Source organism: Cupressus sempervirens, chromosome 2, assembly GCF_028749045.1.
Source record: "Cupressus sempervirens isolate cs-2001-9-10 chromosome 2, ASM2874904v1, whole genome shotgun sequence".
Taxonomy (NCBI): Eukaryota; Viridiplantae; Streptophyta; class Pinopsida; order Cupressales; family Cupressaceae; genus Cupressus; species Cupressus sempervirens.
The window spans coordinates 290296679-290321464 of record NC_143119.1 but is presented as its reverse complement, the minus strand read 5'-3'; the positions used below and the strand labels follow the sequence as shown (position 1 = coordinate 290321464).

Here is a 24786-nt window from a genome sequence, read left to right as displayed (position 1 = left end):
TTAGTAATTTATTTAATATTAAATTTTGTAATATTTATTTTATTTGTTGTATATTTAGGGTTAGTAGGGTTATGCATATGGTTGTAGTTAACCTTAGCATCAAGAATATGGTTAGGGTTACACTTGGACCTAGGTTTAGGAATAGGGCTATGGTTAGGATTAGGGTTAAAGTGAGGTATAGAATAAGGTAACTGGTATGATGATAGATTCATATTTTGGGTTTTGGCTTAAGGTTAGAAGTAGAGTTATAATTAGACTTAGGAATATGGTTAAGGCTAGGGTTAGGGTTAAACAATAAGGATAACTATTAGGCTTACAATCGGGGTTATGGATATGGTTATAGTTAGGATTTAGATTTAGATTAGAATTACGCTTAGAGTAATGTTTTTATGTTTAAAGAAACAATAAATAGAGCTATGATTATAGTTATCATACTTTGCTTCGAAACCCAAGAGAAACTAACCTATCATGTTACAATGTTTATTGAACTATTTTTTTCTTAAAAATTTATACATCTTGATAACAATGCAAAATCAATATAACACATACACATCAAATACACATAAGTAATGCAAATACAATTTTATATTTCTCAAGGGTTCCTTCACATTGAATAACATGTATGAAAGTTCTAGTAATTGAATATAATCTTAAGTACCATTTCCATAACCATGATGAAATAATAGATACATTTAATCTCATAAGAAAATACATAGGTATAATAAATTCAATGAAATACATCTAATACATCACATCCACAACACATGTTGTAGGGTAATAATCACAGACATAGGTATAATAGAATACAATAATCATCCTGTGGGATCTCAAGATACAAGATACATGAATGCATCAAATGCATAAAAGTCTTCAAGATATAAGAATAAGAATGGTACAATACATCCATGGAAAAACCAACATTGGTGTTGAAATTTGTGGGGAAAAGCCCAAATGGTAAGAAGTCACTACCTCATGACCTTGTGGTAACCTAGTCAACCTCACTCCCACTATGTTAGGGAGATAATGTATGATCTACACACAAATATCAAATCAAAAGTTTAGATCTTAGGCAAGGAGTCCTAAATACTCTATGTACCTTAAGGTAACCACAACTACTGATAGAGAAAAGATAACACATTCGCAATAATAGTAATCACCCAATACCAAAATTCACATACCAAAGTCAACAATCAAATCAAAGGGAGACAACAATAGAAAGAATATCAACTATATAAAAATAGCCAAATGTCAAAATAATAATTATTAATAAATAATTGGTAATCATCAATAAGTACCAACTACCAACAACAACTAACAACCAATAAGAGGTAAATACAAAATCTACAGAGGAGACTCGGGCTACTTATCAAGGAGTGCCATCACATGGTCAAACTACTTGAGTTAGTTACGATGGATTGATCTCTCACTAGACCTTAGACCTTAAAGCATTAAGTTACCCTGGACTAGTCACTCTGGACCCCAAACTCTCGATGTGACCCATGCAGAACTAGAATACCCTCTCATGAAGACAACGAATACTAGTCATACCTCTCACTATATATCATCGCATTCTCATTCTTAGCCTACACAAACACTCAAGGCATGGGCAGGGCACCATCTCTATTTATCTTTTTAATGTTTTAACCCAAATACTAATTACTAGATTATCTCTTATTACACAACTTATGATAGATTATCATGGCACTAATCACTTTGGGCCTTAGACCCTTATTGTAAGTCACTCCTTAGGATATGTAGAGACAACCTCCCTGTACTCACAATCACAAATGTCTCTCATATCAAAAAATAAATAATAATCAAATTCAATTCCATGAAAAGCTTAACAAGAAATTAAACCAAAATCTAATAAGTACATGTTGGTCCTCAAACCAGAACATCATAAAACACACTCTCTCAAAGACTTCACAAAATAATGACTTGACGAAATTTGGTTGGGTATAATAATCATGACCAGGGCAACATTGCAAAAATATTAAAATTACACACGTCACATAGATAACAAAACCCAAAACCTCTCGTGTACGACTTTTGAAGATGACACAATTCTCATGTGAACAATACTCAAATAGAATAATAAATGCATCCAAATAGATAAAACAGTAAATCATCATGTATAAAATAAAACAATTGTTTACTAATGTCCAATTTGGCTAGAGATATGTTCGTATACATTTTCATGCTAATAAATTTATTTAAATGCTAAATCTCCTTGTGTATATAAAATATCATGTTATTAATTTAAATGATCTTAAACTATAAATGGCTTAATTAATAACATAAATATTTATTGATAGATTAAATATTAATATAAATTCTATTTTTATTAATTTGACTTTTATTTAAGTCCAATATTAATATTTACTTTTCCTCTAATTCATAGGACAATTATAAACAACTCAAAATTGTAATTTAATTAAATTATTTATAATTTCACCCATAATATCAAGTAATTATAACTAGACAGTTATATGGTGAACTCCACTATAACTTCTCTTAAAAAATAACTACATCACAAATATATATTTATTAACTTATAACTACACTTGCATTAGTAAATATATAATAAGTTATATCCATCTAAGAGTTTAACTATACTAAAAAGCATTTATACTTAAATTCACTTATAAGAAAAATAAGTAGTATTTATATTAATAATTTTTGAAATAAATAAATAATATTTTCTTTTAAAAATAAAAAAATAAAAAATAAGCATGTCAATATTATTTTACATGCCTACGATCTTCTGAAACACACAAGCATAATATACTTAGTTTTCTATCTTAAATGTATTTGCTTTCTAGAAAGATTATTAACCAATAAATTATGTTTAAATGTGTGAGGTGGGTAAAAAAATTTGTAGATGAATTCTTTGTGAAGGTTTTGGTTAAAGTTTTCAAGAATAATTCTCTTTGAAATCCTAGCTGATCTAAAACTAGCCTCTAAAATTTAATGTTGAATTTTTTGGAATGTGAAGTCGTCCATCTTGTCATCTCGTTGTGGTTGAGCATCAATAGTGGTCGAGTCATCCAAATGATCATGTAGTTTGCTTGCCTAAAATAGTAATTTTGACAAGTGTTTAGCATGTAGTTGTACATGTCATACTTACTAAATTTAGTAAGTGGTCTATATTTTGAACTCCACAACTTGGTTGTTATCTACAACTCGAAGTCCTGATTGTTCATATAATTTGAATACTTTTGTAGTTGTCAAAATTCTTGATTAATAAAAGTTAAGATATTATCCTGTGGTTTTTTACTAGTATAAGTTTTATCATATTTTCTCATATAAATATTATGTTATGTGTGTTTGATCAATTATGTATTTTCTACACTGGTTGTTGTTGAATTTTCTATCAGTTGCTTAGAACTAGGTTTTGATAAAATTTCAACAGATGAATCTATTGTTTACTTCCCACATATTTTTCAAACAATAAAGGACTTAAACCCATTTTCAAAACACAAACTATGGTTATTCTTGATATTCCATTCCATAATTTTCAACAATCAATTTCTAATGACCTGATAGACATGAGGTAGACAATTTTTTCCAATAGAATTTCACAATGGATTCTCAAACCCTACCTCAATCTAACAGCTGGAATTTTAGAATAATTTGTTGAATAATTGTGATCCAGAATATTCCTAAGCTTTCAATAAATTATTTAGTTTAAATCTCCCAAAACCCGTGTGTGCCAAATGAACCGAAAAGCCTCTAATAAAGAATCTTGATTGTACCATGTTTTCTAATCTCTAATTTAATATTAAATAATTTAGTTTACTAATCCTTTTATGCACACTTAAAGAGCCTTTGAATTAAAATATTATTTTTGATTATGTGAAAATAGGTTTTGAAGGGACCCTGAAACCCTTTTACAAAATATAAGTATAGATGTATATCATTGCAACATAGGAAATAAAATAGGTCTAGAAATAAAATAGTTCAACAATAGCTAAAAGCCAGCCAGGAACAAAGATATAAAGAAAATGGCAAAGACCAAAAGATAGCACAACCCAAAAACAAATAAAGACAAGAAACACACACCAATACACAACTAACCTATACACTTTAGAAGCTCGATAACCTCTAGCTCGAGCTTGTCCATCTCCCCAGTCACATTCTTGATCTCTTTAACCTCCATGATAGCAGAGGGAAACTTATTCATAGAGTTGGCTCTAGTTCTTATGGTAGGGCTAGCCAGGCTATCATTAGGTGAATTGTTGTCATCCATGACTTGGATTATGACTCTATCATTAGTAGACCCCTCTAACTTACTAAGGAAAATTTTCATGTGCTCGTTCAAAGCCTTTAGTATCTTGTATCTCTTGTCATCAATGCCCTTCAAAGAAGAATCTAGGCTAGAGGCCTTTCCAAGATAGGACCCTAGCTTCCAACTTCTAAATAGCAATAATACTTGTCATAGAACCTATTTTATTAGTTGTTTCCCCATTAGGCGAGTTCTCATTGTTGCCCACACCTGTATCCTTAGTGGTATCCTCTTGGTTTTTTACCCTACTCTCAAGAGCCCTAATCCTCAAATTCTCCTCCTTAAGCTCATGAAAAGACCATTTGATGGATCTATAGAAATCTAGCATCCCATTCCTAGCAGTGAGAAAAACATCTAGATTGGTCTCTTTGCTAGAGTTTCTTAGGATCAACACAAAGAGATCCATCATTTGGAAGATATTTTCATCTGCCTTCTCCTTCACCCTAACTACCATATTAATCTTCACCTTAGGAACTCCAAACTTAACTTTCCCCAAATCAACAAAAATCCAAGAAGAGTTATCCTTAGAATCTACGGTCTGCATATCAGGAGGGGTATGAACATAAGTGGGATTATCCATAGTGGGTGCATGAGTGGGTGTCAGGGAAGTTTCATTTGCATCTATCACATGGGACACCTTGCTCTAATATTTTCCTTGACTACCAAGCTCCTCTCTGCTTGTGTCCATGTCATCCTCCTTCTCATCACACTTTTCATTAGAAGACACAACCACTTTAGATTTTTTGCATTTCTTGCCTACAACCTTGTTGTTTTAAGGAGGTTCTTAGAGGTAGTCCCCTTACCTTTTCTCTTGGTGGTCTTCATCTTGATATCCTCCAACCCTAAATCCTCATTGGCCTCTGTATTGAAGTGAAATTCTATTTAGTGTAGGACTTAGAATCATCTGTCTCTTTCCTAGAGTCATCATTCTCTTCAATTAAAATCCCCACAGAGTGAGGTTTAATATGTTCATAGATAACAACCAAGAGACCATCATGTAGGGAGGGTTAATATCCTCATGGGAGAAAATCCCATTAATACTAGAGTTCAGGGATGTAAACAAGTAAAAGGGATGAAGATTTTTATGTTGTGTGTAAAATGATTCAGTAATACAAAGTGGTGGGTGTAAATGTGAGAAAATCTCCCAGCAAGCAAATATAATGCATTATAGCCCTGAGCACAAACCTCTAATTTTTCTTGATAGACTTTGGGGAACAATATGTCTTACCAGAGTTGACTAGAGCCTCACACTCCTCCTTGTCCTTCAAAAAATCCTCCACAACAGTCTTTGAATGCTTCCTATCTCTATAACAACTATTTCCAACAATGGGAATCCTTGTAATCTAAGATATCTTGTCCTCTGTGACCATGATTTTTATCCCTCGGTACACCAAATGCCCTTTGTCCTAGTTCTTGTGAAAGAACTTAGTAATTCCATGAAAGATGTCCAACCTTTGGCTTTTAAAATATCCCAAGCCTTCATTCTCTTCCTCCATTTCTCACAATTGACAAGCTCCCCGTGGACGTCTTCTCTAATCCCCGCCACCTCCCTCACCATCTTGATTGTGCACCTTTCAAAATCCAGCTTAATCAACCAATTCCCTCCAAAATAGAAAGGAAAATAAAACCAAACACAAAGAGGAAACCCAGTGTTAAATAAATGAAGTAAAAGACTGATCAAAATAGCCCACAAAATGTGAGTAAATGAGGTAATAATTATCACACCTATCATTGAGGTAAATCATTTACCTTGGAATCATAAATGCATCACCTTGATGTACCATTTTCCTCATTATGATATATTCCTTCCTTACCATTGATCCTATCATAATCAATACAAGAAATGAGCTACAATGGTAAAGACACGTCACCCTACCAACTCATCTACTGATTCATCCAGACTACCACATTTGCTAGAGAGTCAACGACCATATTAGATTCTCTAAAAGCATGGGCCATGCAATAATTATCCATAGGGAAAAGAGGTCTCCATTGGATATTTTCCAAGAGGGAATAGAAAACCCCTTCAAAAGATTAACAATAGGTTTTGAATCACCCTCCAACTAAAGATTAGAAGTACCCATATCCTTAGCCATTCTTATAGCTTGAAGAGATACCATTGCCTTTGTATAGTGGTTTGTCTGTTATCCCAAGGGGAGCACCACAACAATAAAGTATTGGCCAAAACAATTTTTGAACACTTTCCCACACCTAGCCAGCTCGAGTTTTCGCTTGGCTGCCCCAACAAAGTTACCTTTGAGCCAATCAACACAAGGAAAGAACCATTTTCTTTCCTTTTTTGTATTATCAACAAGATTAGGAGAATACCATATAATATCATTCAACATGACCAAATTGGAGGAGTAGGATCTAGAGCATTTGAAGCTCTCCAAAATAGCCCTCTCAATTTTGGAAAACACCACCTTGGGGTTAGAAGATTTATTTGTAAAAATCTTAATTTTTTTGATGTTTTTAGATGCCCCAAAAAATTTGGGGAAGGGAAAAGGACCAAAGACACTTGAGCTCCTTAGAAAAGGAAGAGGGAGGGGACCACTAATTAAAATAGTTAGAAATGACAAGGGGGAAAGTCTAACATAAATTGAATTCGCTAAAGAAAAAAGACAAGATATCCCTAGCAAAAGGATAATGAATGAAAATGTAGTTAACCAATTCATCATTGTTGCAACTGAGAACACACCTATTTGGGAGAGAGAAACCTCTCTTGCATATGTTATCCATAGTGAGAATCTTGTTTTGAAAGAGGATCTAGAAGAAAATGTTAACTTTAAGTAAAAAAAATCAGGGATCCAAACCTTTGCCCATTAGGGAGGGGGATTAGGGACAGTAGTTTAAATGTTGTAGGCAAATGCAATAGTGAAATAACCAAAGGGAGTTACAACTCAGACCAATTCATTTGAAATTAAAGTGGCAAGGACAATTGAAGAAAGGAGAGTCATCAAGTAAGCAAGAAGGGAGGAGACAACTAAAATATTGTTTTATTTATTTTCTCACTTTATTTAAATGCACACAATGCTTATTTTTAAAAGCATAATTATTATTTTAATTAATAATAAGATTTAAAAATCACTAGTTATGTGCAACTCTAATTTTACTATTACCAATTAAATAAATATGATAGGGGGGTATTTCATTGTGATATTTCTATTAGGATTTAACTATGTACTTTTTGATTCAAACTCATTGACCCATGTTTCATGAGTAGTAATTCACATGAATCCAACTCTCATGAGAATAAATGGAACACTTAGCACTCATTTAATAAAAAATCCTTTATATTTTAATTACCTTTCCAATCTTTATTTTAGACTTATACATTAAGTCTTTTAATCAAATGCACATATTTAATTATTTTTCAAATTATTAAATATCTTTATATTTTAATATTTCATTTTATTTAAATTAATATTTAATAATTCAAATATTATATAATTATTTGAATACCAAAATCAATTTATTTACTAAATAAATCACATCACCCAAACCACCTAAATGCAAAATAAATAAAAAATATACCTAATTCAAAATTAAACAACATGCATAAGGATAACTCATGGGTTTGAAAAAGGGATAGGCTGTCAAATACATGTCTTTGTTAGGACAATGATTAAGCTTAGGCTACGATCAAACCTAAACATTATCTCCCCATTCTTACCATTAAGTTTTTACGTTAGGGCATGCTCATCTTGGCAATTTAGGGAAGTCGATGCCCAATATTTGCAAACCTCCATAACAAACAAGGATGTGCATGCACATATCTATCTAAACTAAATTGGAAATGACGAGGAGTTGTGCATCATGTATATCCCAATTTGCAAGTAACTACAACCTCCTCCCTCATCCACATCACGCACATCAAACAACAATGCAAAACATGCACACACATCATACACATTTAAGTATGGGGTATGTGTCATAAATAAATCACAAGTATAAATAACATTATATTGTAATATAGAAAACTCATCATCATGAAGATACAATAATCACCATTCAAATATATATCATATGACATCATCATGAAAGAAATTATATTTACTAAGAGAAATCAACAAACCATCATTATGAAAGTAATTATAATCATTAAACAAACACATGAAATGTATCAAGTATACAATTAATCTGGATATATAATCTAATCATAAAGTTGTGTCATATAAATATAAATCAAGTATATCTAAAACTAACACATACATGAAAACCAACATATAATAGTTTGGCAATAAGAAATGAAAAGACAACTATAGGTGGACACTACAAGAGTCAAAGTTAAAATAAGGTAGGTGTTAACCTTACGATTAGGGTTAGGTTAAGGAGTAGAGTTAGGGTTGGGTTAAGAAATAGAGTTATTGTTATTGTTAGGTGTACTATAAGAATTATAAAAAGGCTTGTGATTTGGGTTGAAATGATTAGGGATAGGAGTAGAAGTATATATAATATGTTTTACAGATAGGGTTATGGAAAGGGCTACAATTAGATTTAACATTAGGAATATGGTTAAGTTTGTAGTTATACTTAGGTTCAGGGATGGCGATAGAGTTAGGGTTAAAGTAATGCATACAATAAGATAATTGTTAAGATGATAATTAGGCTTATATATAGGACTAGAGTTTGGCTTAGGGTTGGAAGTAGGATTACATATATATGGTTACAATTAAACTTAGCATTAAGAATATGGGTACGACCAGGGTTAGGCTTATGGTAAAGATTAGTTTTACACTTGTGATTGGGGTTATGGATATGGTTACAATTAGGGTTAGGCTTTGAATTACAATTACAATTAGAATAACACGTTTCATTAGAGTTACAACAAATAAAATTATGATTAGATTGAAAGTTATGATAAGGTAAGTGTTAAGCTTATGATTAAGGTTTATAGTCAAAGCTAGATCTACGGTTAGGAATTATGATTGGGTAAGAGATCAGATTTAATAGTAGGATTAAGCATAGGGTTAGAGTTAGACCTATGATTTAGAGTAGGCTTAGGCTTAGGCTTAGTCTTAGGATAAGAGAAGCTTTAGCCATGAGATTAGGGTTAAGACAAGGATTACTCATTGAGCTAGGGTTAGATTTAGATTTATGGTTGGAGGCACACTTAGAATAAGCTAGGTGTTAGGATTACAGTTATTGTTATAGAACTAGGAGTAGAGTTAGGGTTAGGATTTCAAATTAGATTTATTATTATAGGTAGGCATACTATAAGAGTTAGTGATAGGATTTTGATTATGGGTAAGGTTTGGGATAGGAGTAGGACTATGGTTAGAGTTAGAGTTAATTTTTTTAACACACTTACAATGAGGGTTGAGGTTAGGTTTAGAGTTATAGTTAGGGTTATGGTTTTGGTTTAGAGTCACAATTAGGGTAAGGGTTAGGTTTTGAGTTATAATTAGTGGTGAAGTGTAGATAAGATAGGGGTTAGGATTATGGTTAGGGTTAGGTTAAGGAGTAAAGTTAAGCTTAGGCTTAGAAAGAGAGTAATTGTTATAGTTAAGCATGCTATAAGAGTTACAAAAAGGATTATAATTGTGCAAATGGGTTAGGGATAAGACTAGACGTGTATATATATGGATAAGGTTAGAGTTAAAGATAGGATTAGGGTTATAGATAGGATTAGGGTTAGGGTTAGAGTTAAGGTTAGGGAAAGACTTATCATAGGTGCTATGTTTAGGACTATTATTATTTAGTAGTGATGTTACAAAAAGCGTTAGGGGTACACAATTTATTCCATTGACATGTTCTCGTGTTGGGATTTCTTTCTCCCACTTTACATGCCTCTCAACTTAATGAAGCAATAGAAGGATTATGTTGTTCCTTAATTAGACTTACAATCTTTCCTATTTAGGTTTATATTTAGATCACTGGTTAGTACTAGTTATGCTTTATGTAAAAATGTAGCATGAAGGGTTACTTAATACTATTGAGGTAATGTTTACACTTCAAATAAATATTATGCTTTAGATTAGGTTTATAGTTAGAATATATGGATTTTATACATAATTTAATGCCTAACATATTTAGATATGTGTCATATAGGGATTTCACAATAGAAACACAAAGTTCAAGATAACATGTTGGAAATCTTTTCCAGTATACTTGTAATAAATATAAGTTGAATAGTGAAATTGGATTTAAAAATTCTCTTACCTAGATGTATTACAAAGTAAAGTCCACCAATGCAATTGAGAGGGGGAGGGGGTTAATCAGTTTTACACTTAATCAAACTTAACTTATCAAATCCAACTTCAATAACCAATAAAGTGAATAATGTGAACAGATAGAACATACACAATGGCACAATAATTTGTTAACTTGGGAAACCCTTGATTAGAGGGAAAACATTGGTACAGATTAAACCCACAATATGATTATTGATATAAAGGTTCCTAGCACGAGGATATGATCCTGTTAAAATTCAATTCAATTCAATCAGTGCATATAGCCCCCGTTAGGAGACTTTGAATATCTGTCAAAATATTTTATCCCTATTGGGAGTAATAAAGAAGTCAACTAAACTCATTGCTTGAATTGCTCTTGAATTGTTACACAAGACATATATATTCAAGATAACATTTCTAATTAGTGAACTATCCAATACAAAAACCTCTTTTCCAATACAATTACTTTGAAGTTCTCAAATCAATCATAACATAATACTCTACTCTCTTTTTTATCAAATTTGCTTCCTCAACACCCAAACATCAATTACACAATTTTACACTAACAACCCAAAGAAATAATCTTTCCATTATACCTTGTCCTAATAACTAATTAAGTTGGCATTTTGAGCTTTCCCAATATACAATGAATAATATAAGAACTCAATAATATATTAAAATTAAGTTCCACACACTATATTACACTTTAAAACTTTTGAAATAAATCTTGTTACAAAATTTGGTTGCCAATGAACATATCACACGTTACACTTTAGCAACCTCCACAAAGTAATCTTCAACATCTTATATCACAAACATGACACCATGAACAAGTGTTCAACTATGATATAAGCTCACTTACTTTCATTCCATCTCATAAATAATTTCCTACACACTGTTCTATAACCAATCTTCTCTAAATTAACTATAACTCATCCAATCCTTCATATTAGCACGAGAAAACATAGATGTATCATCTAAATACATCCATGAATATGAATCTAATTTTGGATAGCTTAACTCACCATATCCAAACCTGGTTGATCATATATGCCTCTTTGATGTACAAAAACTCTGTTTGTCACATACCAAATCACATATATGTTGATGCCAATGACAAACCTGCTATGAGTGTGACACATAAGCAATCAATCCAAATGCTAACAATCTCCCCCTTTGGTATTGATGGCTACATATGATGAAAACCATCAACCCAAAAAAGAAATATGCTTAGTGAATAATCTCCCCAAAATATCAACATCACAATACAATTTTATGTATATCCTCAACATACATTCTCTATCCCATGTATATTTCTCTCCCTCATACATAAATGTTTTGCTCTTCCTCATTCATCTATGATTTTTTCATGTACCACTCTTACCCATTGACATTAAAGATAAAATTGCCATTATGCCAATCTTAGAATCCAAAGTTCTCTCATTATTTACTTGTTGAACCAATATGCAAATATCAAGTGACAACAAATGCTTTTGTACCAAAACATTACATAAGAGTTCTTGAATAACTCTGCCCAAAGGAACTACTCCCCAATAGGAGAAGCATCAAGCATCTAGTCCAGAATGAATAGTGCTCTGATTGTACTGGACTGATGCAATGCTTGCATCGATTACTCTAAAATAGGCGGGGAGATTATTCCAAGCATACCTCTAAGGTACTCAAAAGTATTGTTAGCCAAAGGTTTTGTAAAGATATTAGCTATTTTTTCTCTTTTATGTTGACATACTCCAACCTAATATCCTTTTCAACAACTTTATCTCTCAAAAATTAATAGTTTATAACAATGTGTTTTGTCTTTGAACGTAGAACTAAATTATTTGACATGCTTACTATACTTGTGTTATCACAATTACTAATAATAGGTTTTTGAAACTCAATAGCTATATCCTCAACATTTTTCTTCATCCAAATTATCTCATCACAATTATTTTCTTTTGCTATATACTCCTCTTCTATTGTAGAATGCAATCCTATTTCTTTCTTAGCCAAGAAACCAATCTTCCTCCCAAGAAGAACGCACCACCACTGGTACTTTTCCTATCATCCACATTACCTGTCAGATAGAGAAACACCATTGCAACATTAATATTATCAGCAATGTGTTATGAGGTGCTAAAGGAGAATGGATGATCAAGCATTCAAACTTGGACATATGCTTGAATAGTCTATGGATATTGCCTCAATTATTTAGAGGCTTAACGATGACAAGTTGAACTGCCTTCGCCAAATGATATTGTTCCAATTTACCATAAATTAGGGTATTTAGTTTTGGGGCAAGTTGGCACACTCTGAGGCCCTAGAAACATAATTAAATGATCTGTAAACCTATTTAATGTAGGTTCTAGCGAAATCATTAGAATAAAAGTAGTCCAAGAAGTTGCCCTTCTGGTTAAACCAAAGTCATTTTTATTGTGATGTATATAAAATCACTCCCTCTCCAAGGAAAGAAGACTTTTGTAAAATGAAATAAGTGATTCTTCAAAGCCATCTATGCCAAATCTCTACTTGAATCCATGCTAGTTGGGAGCTACCACGTCCCAGTCAATCCTCTACTTGGGGTTTCAATCCTTCATAAGGTTGCCTAAGATAATCGTGCTCATAGGCTGCAAAGAGTGAGAAGCCCTTTGGTTAGAGTGGACAAAGATGTCAGAAGTAATTATGACTCCAACAACAATTGTCGTGTGTGTTAACCGTGTGAGGATTTTGAATGTTAAGCAAAAAGAAGTTTCCAGATCTAGGTGCTTGTTTTCTAAATTTGAAATAGAGTTTTGGCGCTCATGTTTATTGCTTTATTTTATATATATCAAATGTATCTTTGTAATGCAATGAGTTATATAGATTGTTATGTAGATAAATCATATGTAATCATACAGTTATGTTGTTGAATTATATAATGAACAAATTGAATACATTTCTCTCTTCCCCTATTTCAATGACATAGTCTCTGTTTCAACAAAATGTGTTTTATGTCTCTAAATTGTGTTATGCTTTCGCATTTATGTTTTGTCTAACACAGTTTCAAAGCATTCTTAATTTTCCTAATATGGTATTAGATCCCAAGGATCGAAATCCTGGAGAGTTGAAGATTACAAAGCCAATGGTTGGAGAGTGTTGGAGAAACCAATAGAAGAGTCAAAGCCCATGGTAAAGAATCTAGGGGAGATGGAGAGTTTAGTGTTGATGGTGGATCCGAGCCAATGATAAAAGAGATATGAATGTTGAATCAAGCTAAAGATTTGTACCAGTGAGGATTTGTTGTAGACAAAGTGAGCAAAGATAATGGTTGGAGATTGCTAAATAAAAGCATAGAAGAAGAGGTAGAAATAAAAGCATAGAAGAAGAGGTAGAGCTCAAGTTTTAAAAGGAGAGCTGAAGATATGAAAGCCAATGGGTGAAAAGTGATGGTTGAGAGCAGAGAAGAGTTCAACAAAGAATAAAGTTGTATGTGTGCAACAAGAAGAAGACTTTTTTTTAGTGATATGTGCATCTTCATGGTGGGTTAACACGTCAGATTTCTAAAGATTAACATTTGCTCGGTCATCTCTTTGTTTCTATGTTGATTGATTGAGTCAGTCTCTATTATTGTTGAGTGTCTCTGTCGAGACGATTAATCCCCCCTGCTATCAATTTTGTGTCTAAAAGTGTTAAACAAATAAGCAAAATCAAATTTGAAGTAATGATGTTGTGTTGAAAGCTAAGAGAGGTAAGTTGTTAAGAGATTTGAGCTTGTGTGGAGCTGAAAAATGCAGGTAAGGTAACTATTTATTAATATTCTATATTGAGTGGTTAAAACAACAAATGGAAAATGTTCTGTTGTGAATAGTTGAAAGTTCCAGTTCTCTTTGAATAAGTGTATTAAGTGTGAAGAATGTTTGTAAGACCTAAAGATTGTGGTAGACAAGAATGCAGATCCATGGAGATGATTGAAAAAGTGTTGTTTTCCAAAGGACGTTTGAGATCTATGTAAATAGAAACAAAAAGTGTGTGAAAAAGTTAGAGAAGAGAAGCGAAGGATTTCTTGCTATTGTTAGAGATTAAAAGAACAAGCATTATTGAAGGAGATTGTTGGAAATCTCATAAAGAGAATGAAGAGATAAATTTGTAAGTGTAGAAAAATCAACTGTCCTACCACTCTATAATGTTATTTGCTGATTTGAAAGGGTGAGATAATCATTTCCCCTGTTTTGTTCATTTAGAATGTTTGAAAATTTTGTATTATGAACAATAGAGAGTTCTATTGTCTTGGGTTAATTTCTTTCTTTTAATAGATCTGAGATATTGTGGAAAATAAGAGAAGGGAGCTGTTCTAAAAATTTGATAGAAAAAAAGGTGAGTCTAAGTTCTTGTGTTTCAATGGGAAAGCAGTTTAAAGAGTAAAGAAGGAAAAAGATAGTTTGAAAGAAGAATTGATGAGTGTTAAAGAGTCAAATTCAAAATTGATAAAAAGTTTCAAAGAAGTTGGAAAATAAAACTATGAGTATTTGTGTCAAATTCAACATTTAGAAAAGGAATTGATCAAAGTTAAAGAGATAAATGAGAAATTAGAAGAAATGTTAACACTATATAATGATGTCAAAAAGAGAAATAAAGAATTAGAAGAATTAAACGTGTTTGATGGTGTTGAGAAAAAGAACAAAGTTTTAGAAGAAAAGATGAAGAAATTGGAAGAGGAAAATAGTATGTTGAAGATGGAATTGTTTAATTTGAAACAAGAGAGTAGAAATTTGAAGTCTAATCCATCTTTGTGTGATGTATCATGTGACATAAATGATTTGAGTGATTATGCAATTGAGAAATGTGATTTTGGTGAAGTTGAAAGTGTTTGTGATGAAAAATGTAAGCAAGAAAATGACAATAAGTTTGCAGATTTTGTTTGTTATGATAATAATAGTATTGGTTTGAAAAAAATGAAAAAGATGGGTTATGAAGGAAGAGGATTATGAAAGAATGAACAAGGAATGAAAGAGCCAATTGAGGCCATTTGGAGACCAAAGAATGTATGTTTCGGATATGATAATTGTGATAATAATGTTCAGTATGATGTGTGTGTGAAGAAATCAGCACAAAGGAAGATAATAAATGTGCTCATTGTGATAGAGAAGGTCACAACAAAGAGAAGTGTTGGGACTTGTATCCATGCAAGATTTATGGGTTGAAAAATCATTCTAAAAAGATGTGTTGGAATAGAGAATGGAAGAAAGAATCAGTGGTAGAGTGTGTAAGAATGGATTGCAGATGGATTTATGGATCTAGCTTGAGAAAGATTATAGAAAAGTTCAAAAGATCATATAAGTTTTCATGTGTGAAAAATATCAGCAATTATAGAAAGGATGAAGGACTACCACAACTATTGGAAGATTAGATGTTTTAAAAGGAGAAAAGATATCAGCAGGAGAATATATGGCGGTAGAAAATAAATACGTTTGTTTGAATGTGTTAATGGATGAGTGAGAGCTGAAGAAACTGTAAGTTTACAACGTATATTGTTTATAAGAAAACTGTAAAAAAGTGCAAAAATCTTTGTGAAAGCAAAGTTGTAGAAATGATAAGCTGCATGTGGATGATATAAAAATAAAGGTGAAGAAGAAGAGACAAAAGTGTAGTGCAAAAGATGATGAAGAAAAATGGCGAGGGAGAGTGAAAGAGACAATGCAGTGAGATGTGATGACAAGTGAAGAGAGCAACGAAGAATGTAAAGGCACCATTGTGCTTGTCCAAAAAGGAGAAGTAGAAAATTGGTTGTTGTGTTTGAGAAGTTTAAGTTGAAGTGTGGAAAGATGTAGAAGTGTGTGCTAAGGGACTGCAGATAAGAAAAATAAGAAAACAAAAAATGGAAAAAAGAATGATGAGTAAAAGAGCATGGATAAAAAGAATGAAAGAGAGAAAACATGGAAAAAGAAAAAGTGCAACAACATGATATGATGGAAACAAACAAGAAGAAAGAAAGAAGGAAAATCGAAATGAAGGAAAAGAAGCAATGTTGAGGAAAAGATTTAAAGAATATAATGACAAGTGTGTTAAATGGATGAGATAAAGTGAAAGACTGCAAGAAGATGACAAAAAAAAGGAATCAGAAATATTTTTGTTGAATGGTTGAGATAAAGAAAGTGCTAATAAAGGGAAAACTAGTCGTGTTTGCTCCTTGTAAAGACAAAAGAAAGAGGTTTTTTGGCTGGAAGAGTCATGTTCCACCCTATAGAAAAGGAAGCAAGTAGATTTGGGAGAACCAGTCATGTTCTACCCCGCAGATACAAAAGGAGAATCAGTTGCATTCTCCCTTGCATTGATAGAAGAACCTTGCAAAGAAAGGATATGGTAAACCAGTCATGTTTACCTTGCAGAGTCAAAAAATATACTACAACAGAAACTTTCAAATGGAAGAAAATCTTTTTCAACAAAATAAAGCAGCAATATGGATTGACAAAGTTTCAAAGAAGTAGAAAATTTGAAAATACAGAAGCATTCATGGAGTCAAAATTAAATGGGAGTGTCAGAAGTAATTATGACTCCAACAAAAACTGTCGTGCATGTTAACCTACTTGTTAACCTCATAGGAATTTTGAACGTTAGGCAAAAAGAAGTTTCCAGATTTAGGCACCCATTTTTATAATTTGAAATAGAGTTTTGGTGCTCATGTTTATTTCTCTATTATATATATATCAAATGTATGTTTGTAATGCAATGAGTGATATATATTGTTATGTAGATTAATCATATGTAATCATACAATTATGTTGTTGAATCATATAATGAACAACTTGAATACATTTCTCTCTTCCCCTATTTCAATGGCATAGTCTCCATTTCAGCAGAATTTGTATTATGTCTCTGAATTGTGTTATGCTTATGCATTTATGTTTTATCTAACATAGTTTCAGAGCATTCCAAATTCCTAATAAAAGAAAACCCAATAGGCTAAAAACCTCACCTACACCTTAAAGAGTCAAACCCATAAGATCTAGCAGAATGGATAGACGACTTTTAATTGCCTAAGGTTTATCCATTTATCATAATTTAGATCTAGTTGAATGGATAGATGACTTTTAATCATCTATGGTTTGAAAGTATGTAGATATAGGCTCTATACTAGCCAATTGTATTTTATGAGGGATACAAAATCAACAAAAATACATAGGTTTTTTGTCCAAAAAAGTTTCAACCTAGCATTATTGCCAATGCATGTAGATAAATACATTCTTTCCCACTTATAATCAAATATTGTAGCTCATACCAAATGCTCTCAAAATAGTTTGTAATGGTTAGAACATATGCACAATATGGGTTATTAAAACATAATTTTAAATTTTCTAAGAAATACAAATGATGTTTGCCCAACTAACCTCATTTGAAGCTAATTGTGCTTAAAACATGTTGTCAACCTCATACTTATGCCTTTTGGTTTTACTATGAATCTAACATTATGACATTTTTTTCTATCTCTGCACTCACATAAGATTTTCACTCCATCGGGCTCCATTTCTACATAGAAAACATAAATAGATTGACAATGTTATTGCAAGCATATACCTTCCAACCCTTGCACAAGGAAGGGACTCAAGCTCTCCCAAAGCTCTTGTTAAAAATAAAGTCCAAAACTATTGAAATAATGTTGAATATAATATTGAATAAATTAAATAGTAAAATATTATTTGTAACTTTTCTTGATAACACATCTTTAATAATATATAGCCTTTTAAGTTTGGAAGTGTAAATATGAGAACGCATAATTGCTAGTTTTTATAATTTTCTTTTCTCTTGTGGCTTAATATTTGATTTTTATTTTTACAAATAATATTAAGAATAGTTGAGTTAGAAAAATATAGATTTGATAATATTCATCAAGTATTATCATAAAAAAATTATTTTAAAACACATGTATTATATAGCTATGTTTTTGGTTGATGCAGCTTCACTGGTGCTAAAATCATTATCGGTGGATGGAAAATTGCCCAATAATAGAAGATATTTCAAGCCTTGATATCAAGACAATTTCAAATTTAAACTTTTCTCCTTTTCAACATGGGAATGCTAATTGGCACGATATTGGCTCAATTAGCCTTTCACATGATGTGACAAAAAAGGTGATGGAGGAAATTGATGAAAGTGAGAAAATTGATGAAAGTGAGAAAGTGGCAGAGGCTGGCGATGATGGTAGAAGGCGGTCATTTAATAGTAGAACACGCCTTGAAGTTAATGAGAATACAATTGATGTGGTATCAATGACAAATGATGCTTTGATTTATTCTTTCCCACATGGAGATTCAAAATGGACTACAACTTCACTTGTAACACCACTTCCTTCTGATATTATTGCGCTACCTTTGTCAAGCCATCTATCACTAGCACCAGAAGGAGGAGATGTGGACCAAAAGGTAACAACATCAACACCCACAAAAGTAAGTTAGTTTGTAAATACCTATTTTGATATGATATATTTCATGCATTTTTTTTTAAAATATCGTATCTTTACCATATAATCATAAAAATATGTTTGTGTATGCAATATTAACTTAGAGAAATTACCCTTTTTAATTTTTAATAATCTTAAATTTCTTATCAACCATCTCACAATTTTGACATAATAATAATAATAATATCTTTTCAATGTAAATGAGTTTATAAAAAGCTATTGTTGGATTCTCTAGTATTTTTGGTTAAGTTTATTAGAATATCATTGTCTCTTAATTTAGTATTTTGCCAATCCATTTACATTATGAAAAATTCCATGGAGCTCATATGTACTTTTTTTTTCTCATTTTTAATTGGCAAAGTGAGGCATTTATTGGGTCCTAACCCATTAAACATTAAAAAATATAGTCCATAAGGTTAGAAAGCAACAATCCCTTTAACAAAGAAAAATTTAAAGATCATAAGAAATAATCAATAATCTTCATGTGAGATACTTAAAAACCTAAGACTCATGTTGCACACAAACATCTTTGTATGCCCTACCAACTATTATACAATCATGAATTTTTAAGGGATTTATAACTATCTATGAGTAATGGTAACCATATTTTCTAATGCTAGTAATCTACATCCTTCCAGATCAAATTAATTGGTAAGAGAAATTGCATTATAAATTGTATGTTTTGAATAATGGAAACACTACATGTTTCCCATGGTCTCTTGTCAGTGTGAAGGATTATAGAAAGTCTTAATAAAAAATTGACTAAGTATGGTAGAATAGGGAAAACAAGCAAGGTATAGTAAAGGATTTGGTAGATATAGATGTAGATGAATTATAAAGGGGGAACCCAGGGGAAGCTTCAAGACAATCTAATCTACAAGATTCTAGCTTTTCTTTAGTTAGTGATGATTAGTAATAAAGTTATGATAGTTTGAGTATCAGTCTTGTAGAGAACAATGTTGAACAAAGATAATCAATTGGTAAATTGGTCTCCGATCCCAATAGGTTGGCAATCTATGTTGGTTAGTGAGATAGATATGATAGAGTTGACCCAATTCAAGAGGTATGTGGTAATAAATAAGGTTAGGTGAATATTACTTCGAAAGATCACAATTACATGTGTGTATCATAAGAAAAAGGCATGCAATAACAACATGACAATAACCATTTTATGATAGTGCATAAATAGAAGTATTTACACACTTCCAAGTCTTACAAGAAAACCCAAACACACTCAAAATGGAGTACAATTATCCTTCATAATTAGCTAGGAGCTCAAACAATGTCCAATAAGATTTAAGAGGTCAAGGTGGTCAAGAAATCAGGGCAACCAATAAAGGAGACTAAATCAATCCTTAGAGACCATATAAACAAGGATTCATTTTAAACATCAAAAGTCATGTGTTTTTAAGATGATCAAGCATTCAATATTATTTAACTAGGCTATACGCCATATAGAGGTTTTGATGAAAGAAAGCGTAATAACTTATTCCGAGAAAATGAACCAACAATAAATATAAGTGTAAATGTTGATGTAGGTAGGATGTTGAACCATGTAGACATCAATTTATGAATACAAGTGCCACTATATAAATAATGTATTTCTGATTAGAGTTTCTTACTCATAGAGGTAGAGATAGTGAACTATAGGTCAAAGACACTAATAATGATGATGCAAATTTATAGGTCACATAAACTAGTTATAGCATTCCAAACATTAAAAAAGTCTCAATCTAGAGAGGTAGAAATACTGCTCTACAAGATAGATTCACAGATTACTGTAATGAATTGAGCATGTGTAGATGTTGATTTGTAAGAACCTTTGTAAACATAGACAATTAATTCAAGAACCTATATCAACTCCAACATATGGCTATAAAGCATCTAGCCACACATTGGGGAGTACCAAATACACAACAAGATCAATATGATAATTACTCAAGTTAATCAATATAAGAAGAAAATAATGAAACCATAGAACATGATATACAACTAGTACAAAAACTTAGAAAATAACATAAGGATAGAAAAGAACAAACAATTATCAGTATTGTAGCTAGTGGATCCAATTTACAACCTATATGTCACTTCCTAACAATGATGTGTGACACTATTGGACCATGTGAACCCTTATGACTACTCCATCACACTTGCAGAGAGAGTCACATGGACCAAGAAAGCATAATACACACAAAAGAAGTAGGCTTAAAAATGCCATACAAGTGAAAAATTTCAAGAAGGCATGATGTAATATAATACAACTCTTAGGATAAAAGATAGCCAACAAATATATCTTAAAGTCACTGCTCAAACCAAAAAATGGGTTTTGTCAAGACTTAAGAATGTAATATCATCACATAACACATAGTGGTATGTGCTATTTTGAGAAACCCTTCTCTCATCAAGGATGCTATACCATGTTGTACCAATTTTATAAATGGAAAGGATAAATCCATAGTATGTTCTAGTTGCAAAGATTAAGCTCAAATATCCAGAGGGTTCTCAGATCTAGACTTTGGACTATGAGGGCATCTCTTTCAGATGCAGAAAATGTTCAAGTATGGGCATGCAATGACTAAATTTGGGATAGAGAAAGATAAACCAAAAATTTCATCCTCATGGTGGAAGGTTCCTCTACTCATCATTATACAATTCTTAAGGTCTCTCCTCATTTGGATGGGCATGCTAATGATTTGGAGTTGTTCCTTGATGCAAGTCTCTCCTTGATCCCACTATGTTTTCTTCCTCTTTGCATGTTGTTTTTGTTCCTTCTAATGTTGGATATAAAGGTGTGATTGTTGTCCCTTCTAAAAGTAACTGTGTAGATTCAACTATTGTTATTATCTCTACTTCTTCTTCTACTCGTAAGGATCTCATTGTGCTTATTGCTATTTGAGGCATCATGTCTTCAATAGGCATTGTTTCTTCATCTATCCATGTCCTTGGAGAGCCTGCTTCCTCTACTAATTCTAATAGATCCAATGACTTATTGGCTTGGAAAGATGAGGAAATAGAGTTTGAAGAAGGTTGAATTATGATCAAAGAAAAATATTGAAAGATCTTTTCTTCTGACACGACCCTTAGATCCCAGAAGAAGGGAATTGAGGGGAAATATATATTTTTTTATTATGGGGCAGTTTGATGATTGATTGTCTTATTGTTTCTTGACTGCCTGATCTAGTTTGTGGGGGAAGAGTGCTATTTAGCTACCCTTTCTTTGTCTTTGTGTTTATCTTGTTTTGTCCTTGTTCCATTTCTCTTGGTGGAGCTTATTGCATATCTTACATTGTGGGTTTTAGGTCCCCCAGTTAAAAATCTACCTTGTATTGGGTTTCAGAGTCCCTTCAAAACCTGTAGGCACTTAATCAAAAAATCAAAAAATAACACAAAGGTATTGTTCCATATCAATATCCTCAAATAATGGAAAATCATTGTGCCATATAAATGTCCTTAAACAATGACAAGAAAATGATATACCATATATCAATGTCCTCAAAGGACATCTAGATATTGATGAAGGGTAATCCCCTTGATACCACAAATACACACAAAAATAGAGAACAATTTTTTTTTTGCATGAATAGAAAATGGGCTTCTTATTATCACCACAAATGTGAAATTATAAACTTTCAAAAATACATTATGAAAATCTAGACGGGCAATTTCTCCACAACATTCTTTAACATAGAGCCACAAACTACCACCCAAAACTTCCTAAACATCACTATGGGCCTTCCTTAAATAGGCAATTTTTCACTACCAGGGAAGGTTCTAGACATTAACCCTAGTCCTTGAGGCCAAAAAAATTCCAATGAATAATTATTTCCTAACTTATTACATTAGGTCAACCCTGATTGTGTTTTTAGGTACCCAAACTTCTAGAGGCCATAACTTTCAAACCGTATGTTTGATTTTCAACTATAAGTACTTTTTGGAATTGTTGGCTCATAAACTACAATGCTTGACATGTGAAAGTACTAGTTAGCCTAGGAACAACCTCATCTTGGAGTCTCTAAGGCCTTTAAACATGATCTCAAAAGTTTCATACCCAAAAACCTCAATAACTTTTAGAATACACATGGTATGACAATGCAACTCCACTAGCAGGTTGACATGACAAAAATTAACCTCCACCTATGAAATCAGAACATTCTGAGGTTGTATGACCCACTTACTAAAAATAGTAAGTTTTCACAAATAGTAACTTTGTACTTAAATAGCCCTTATTGACAAATGACAAAAGAAAAATATTTTTGGATGATGCAAGATCTTCCTTATGCCTAGAATGCTCTTGTGTCAAATATTCATATTAATTTTTATTGACATGTCTAAAAAAAATCATTTATCTAATTATCACTTTATCAAGAACTCCCTAAGGGCTACCCTAGTGACTTCTTTTTGTACCAAGCCACGTAGCAGAACCACTTCACCATTGAAACACCAAACAAGATCATCTCATTACAACAAGCTTTAATGCAACAAATGTACAAAGTAATACAAGACTCAAAAGAAAAACCTATGATGAGATGTAGGGAACTCAATTGATCTCAAAACAAGAACAAGATGTTAGTGGAAGTGTTATTGGAGTTGTTTTGAGTCAAGAAGGAAGACCTATAGATTTATGTAGTGAGAAGTTGAAGGATACTAAGAGGAAATATTTAGTTTATGATCAATAATTCTATGTTATTATTTAAGCTCTAAAGAAATGGAGACATTATTTAATGCCTAAGGATTTTGTGTTGTATACTGACCATAAAGCTTTGTAGTATTTGGGAAGTTAGAACAAGTTGAATTGAAGACACGTGAAGTGGGTTGAAATTTTTCAAAAAAATTCCTTTTCTTTGAAACATAAGAGTGGATAGTCAAACAAGGTTGTTGATGCTTTGAGATGAAGAAGGAATTTGCTGATGAAGATGAGAATTGAGGTACTTGGTTTTCATAAATTGAAGTATTTGCATGAAACTAATCCTGATTTTATAGATCCTTGGAAAGCTTGTAAGGGACATATGGTGAGGGACAAATGGACTGATTATTTTATTTAGTATGACATGTTGTTTAAGGGAATTCAATTTTGCATGGATCTATGGGACATAACATCATAAAAGAGAAACATAATGGTGGACTTGTTGGACATTTTGGAATTGATATGACAATGAAGTTGATTTTAGATAGATACTTTTGGCCACAGATACATAAAGATGTGCATAATATGGTAATAAGTCACAAAATTTGCTAAACAACAAAATAGACTAGTTAGAATTTGTGATTATATTCACCATTGCCTATACCTGATAAGCCTTGGCAAGATATTAGTATGGATTTTGTTCTTGGTTTTCCTATAAATGAAAGAGGGAATGATTCTATTTTGGTGATAGTTGATAGATTTTAAAAAATGGACCATTTCATATCTTGCAAAAAGACATGTGATGTTGTACATGTAGCTAAATTATTCTTTAAAGAAGTGAGATTGCATGGATTGCCCAAAACTATTTTTTTGGATAGAGATACTAAATTCATTGGTTATTTCTAGAGGACACTTTGGAAGACGTTGAAGTTTAGTTCTACAACTGATCTGCAAATAGATGGAAAAATTGAAGTTGTAAATAGAAGTTTGGGTAACCTGGTGAGATGCTTGGTTGGAGATAAGCCTACTAATTGGGACTTGATTTTGGCACAAGAAAAGTTGGCATACAATAATTCTGTGAATAGGAGCACTAAGAAGACACCTTTTGAGATTATTACTAGAATGAATCCTAAAGGAATTACAAAACTAAGAAATCTAATTCTTGAGACAGAGAGAAATGTTAAAGTTGAAGAATTCACTATTTTCATGAAGACTTTACATTAGGAAGTCGAAAGGAGCTTGGAAGACAATAATCTAGAATACAAACATAGAG

At 32.1% G+C, this 24786-nt stretch overlaps 1 protein-coding gene across 2 annotated transcripts in view; it reads left to right on the top strand.

Annotated features, from left to right (window-relative positions):
* The window catches only part of LOC149572208 (fluoride export protein 1-like), an 86257-nt gene that overhangs the window by 25228 nt on the left and 36243 nt on the right, over positions 1–24786 (top strand). Inside the window, exon 4 of one of the 2 annotated variants that reach the window (XM_089810844.1) lies at positions 18387–18851. In XM_089810844.1, coding sequence (XP_089666970.1) covers positions 18417–18851 — 435 coding nt within the window. In that variant the 5' untranslated portion in view covers positions 18387–18416. Of the gene's footprint in view, positions 1–18386; positions 18876–24786 lie in introns of both variants that reach the window. The other variant, XM_089810837.1, reaches the window with a different exon arrangement.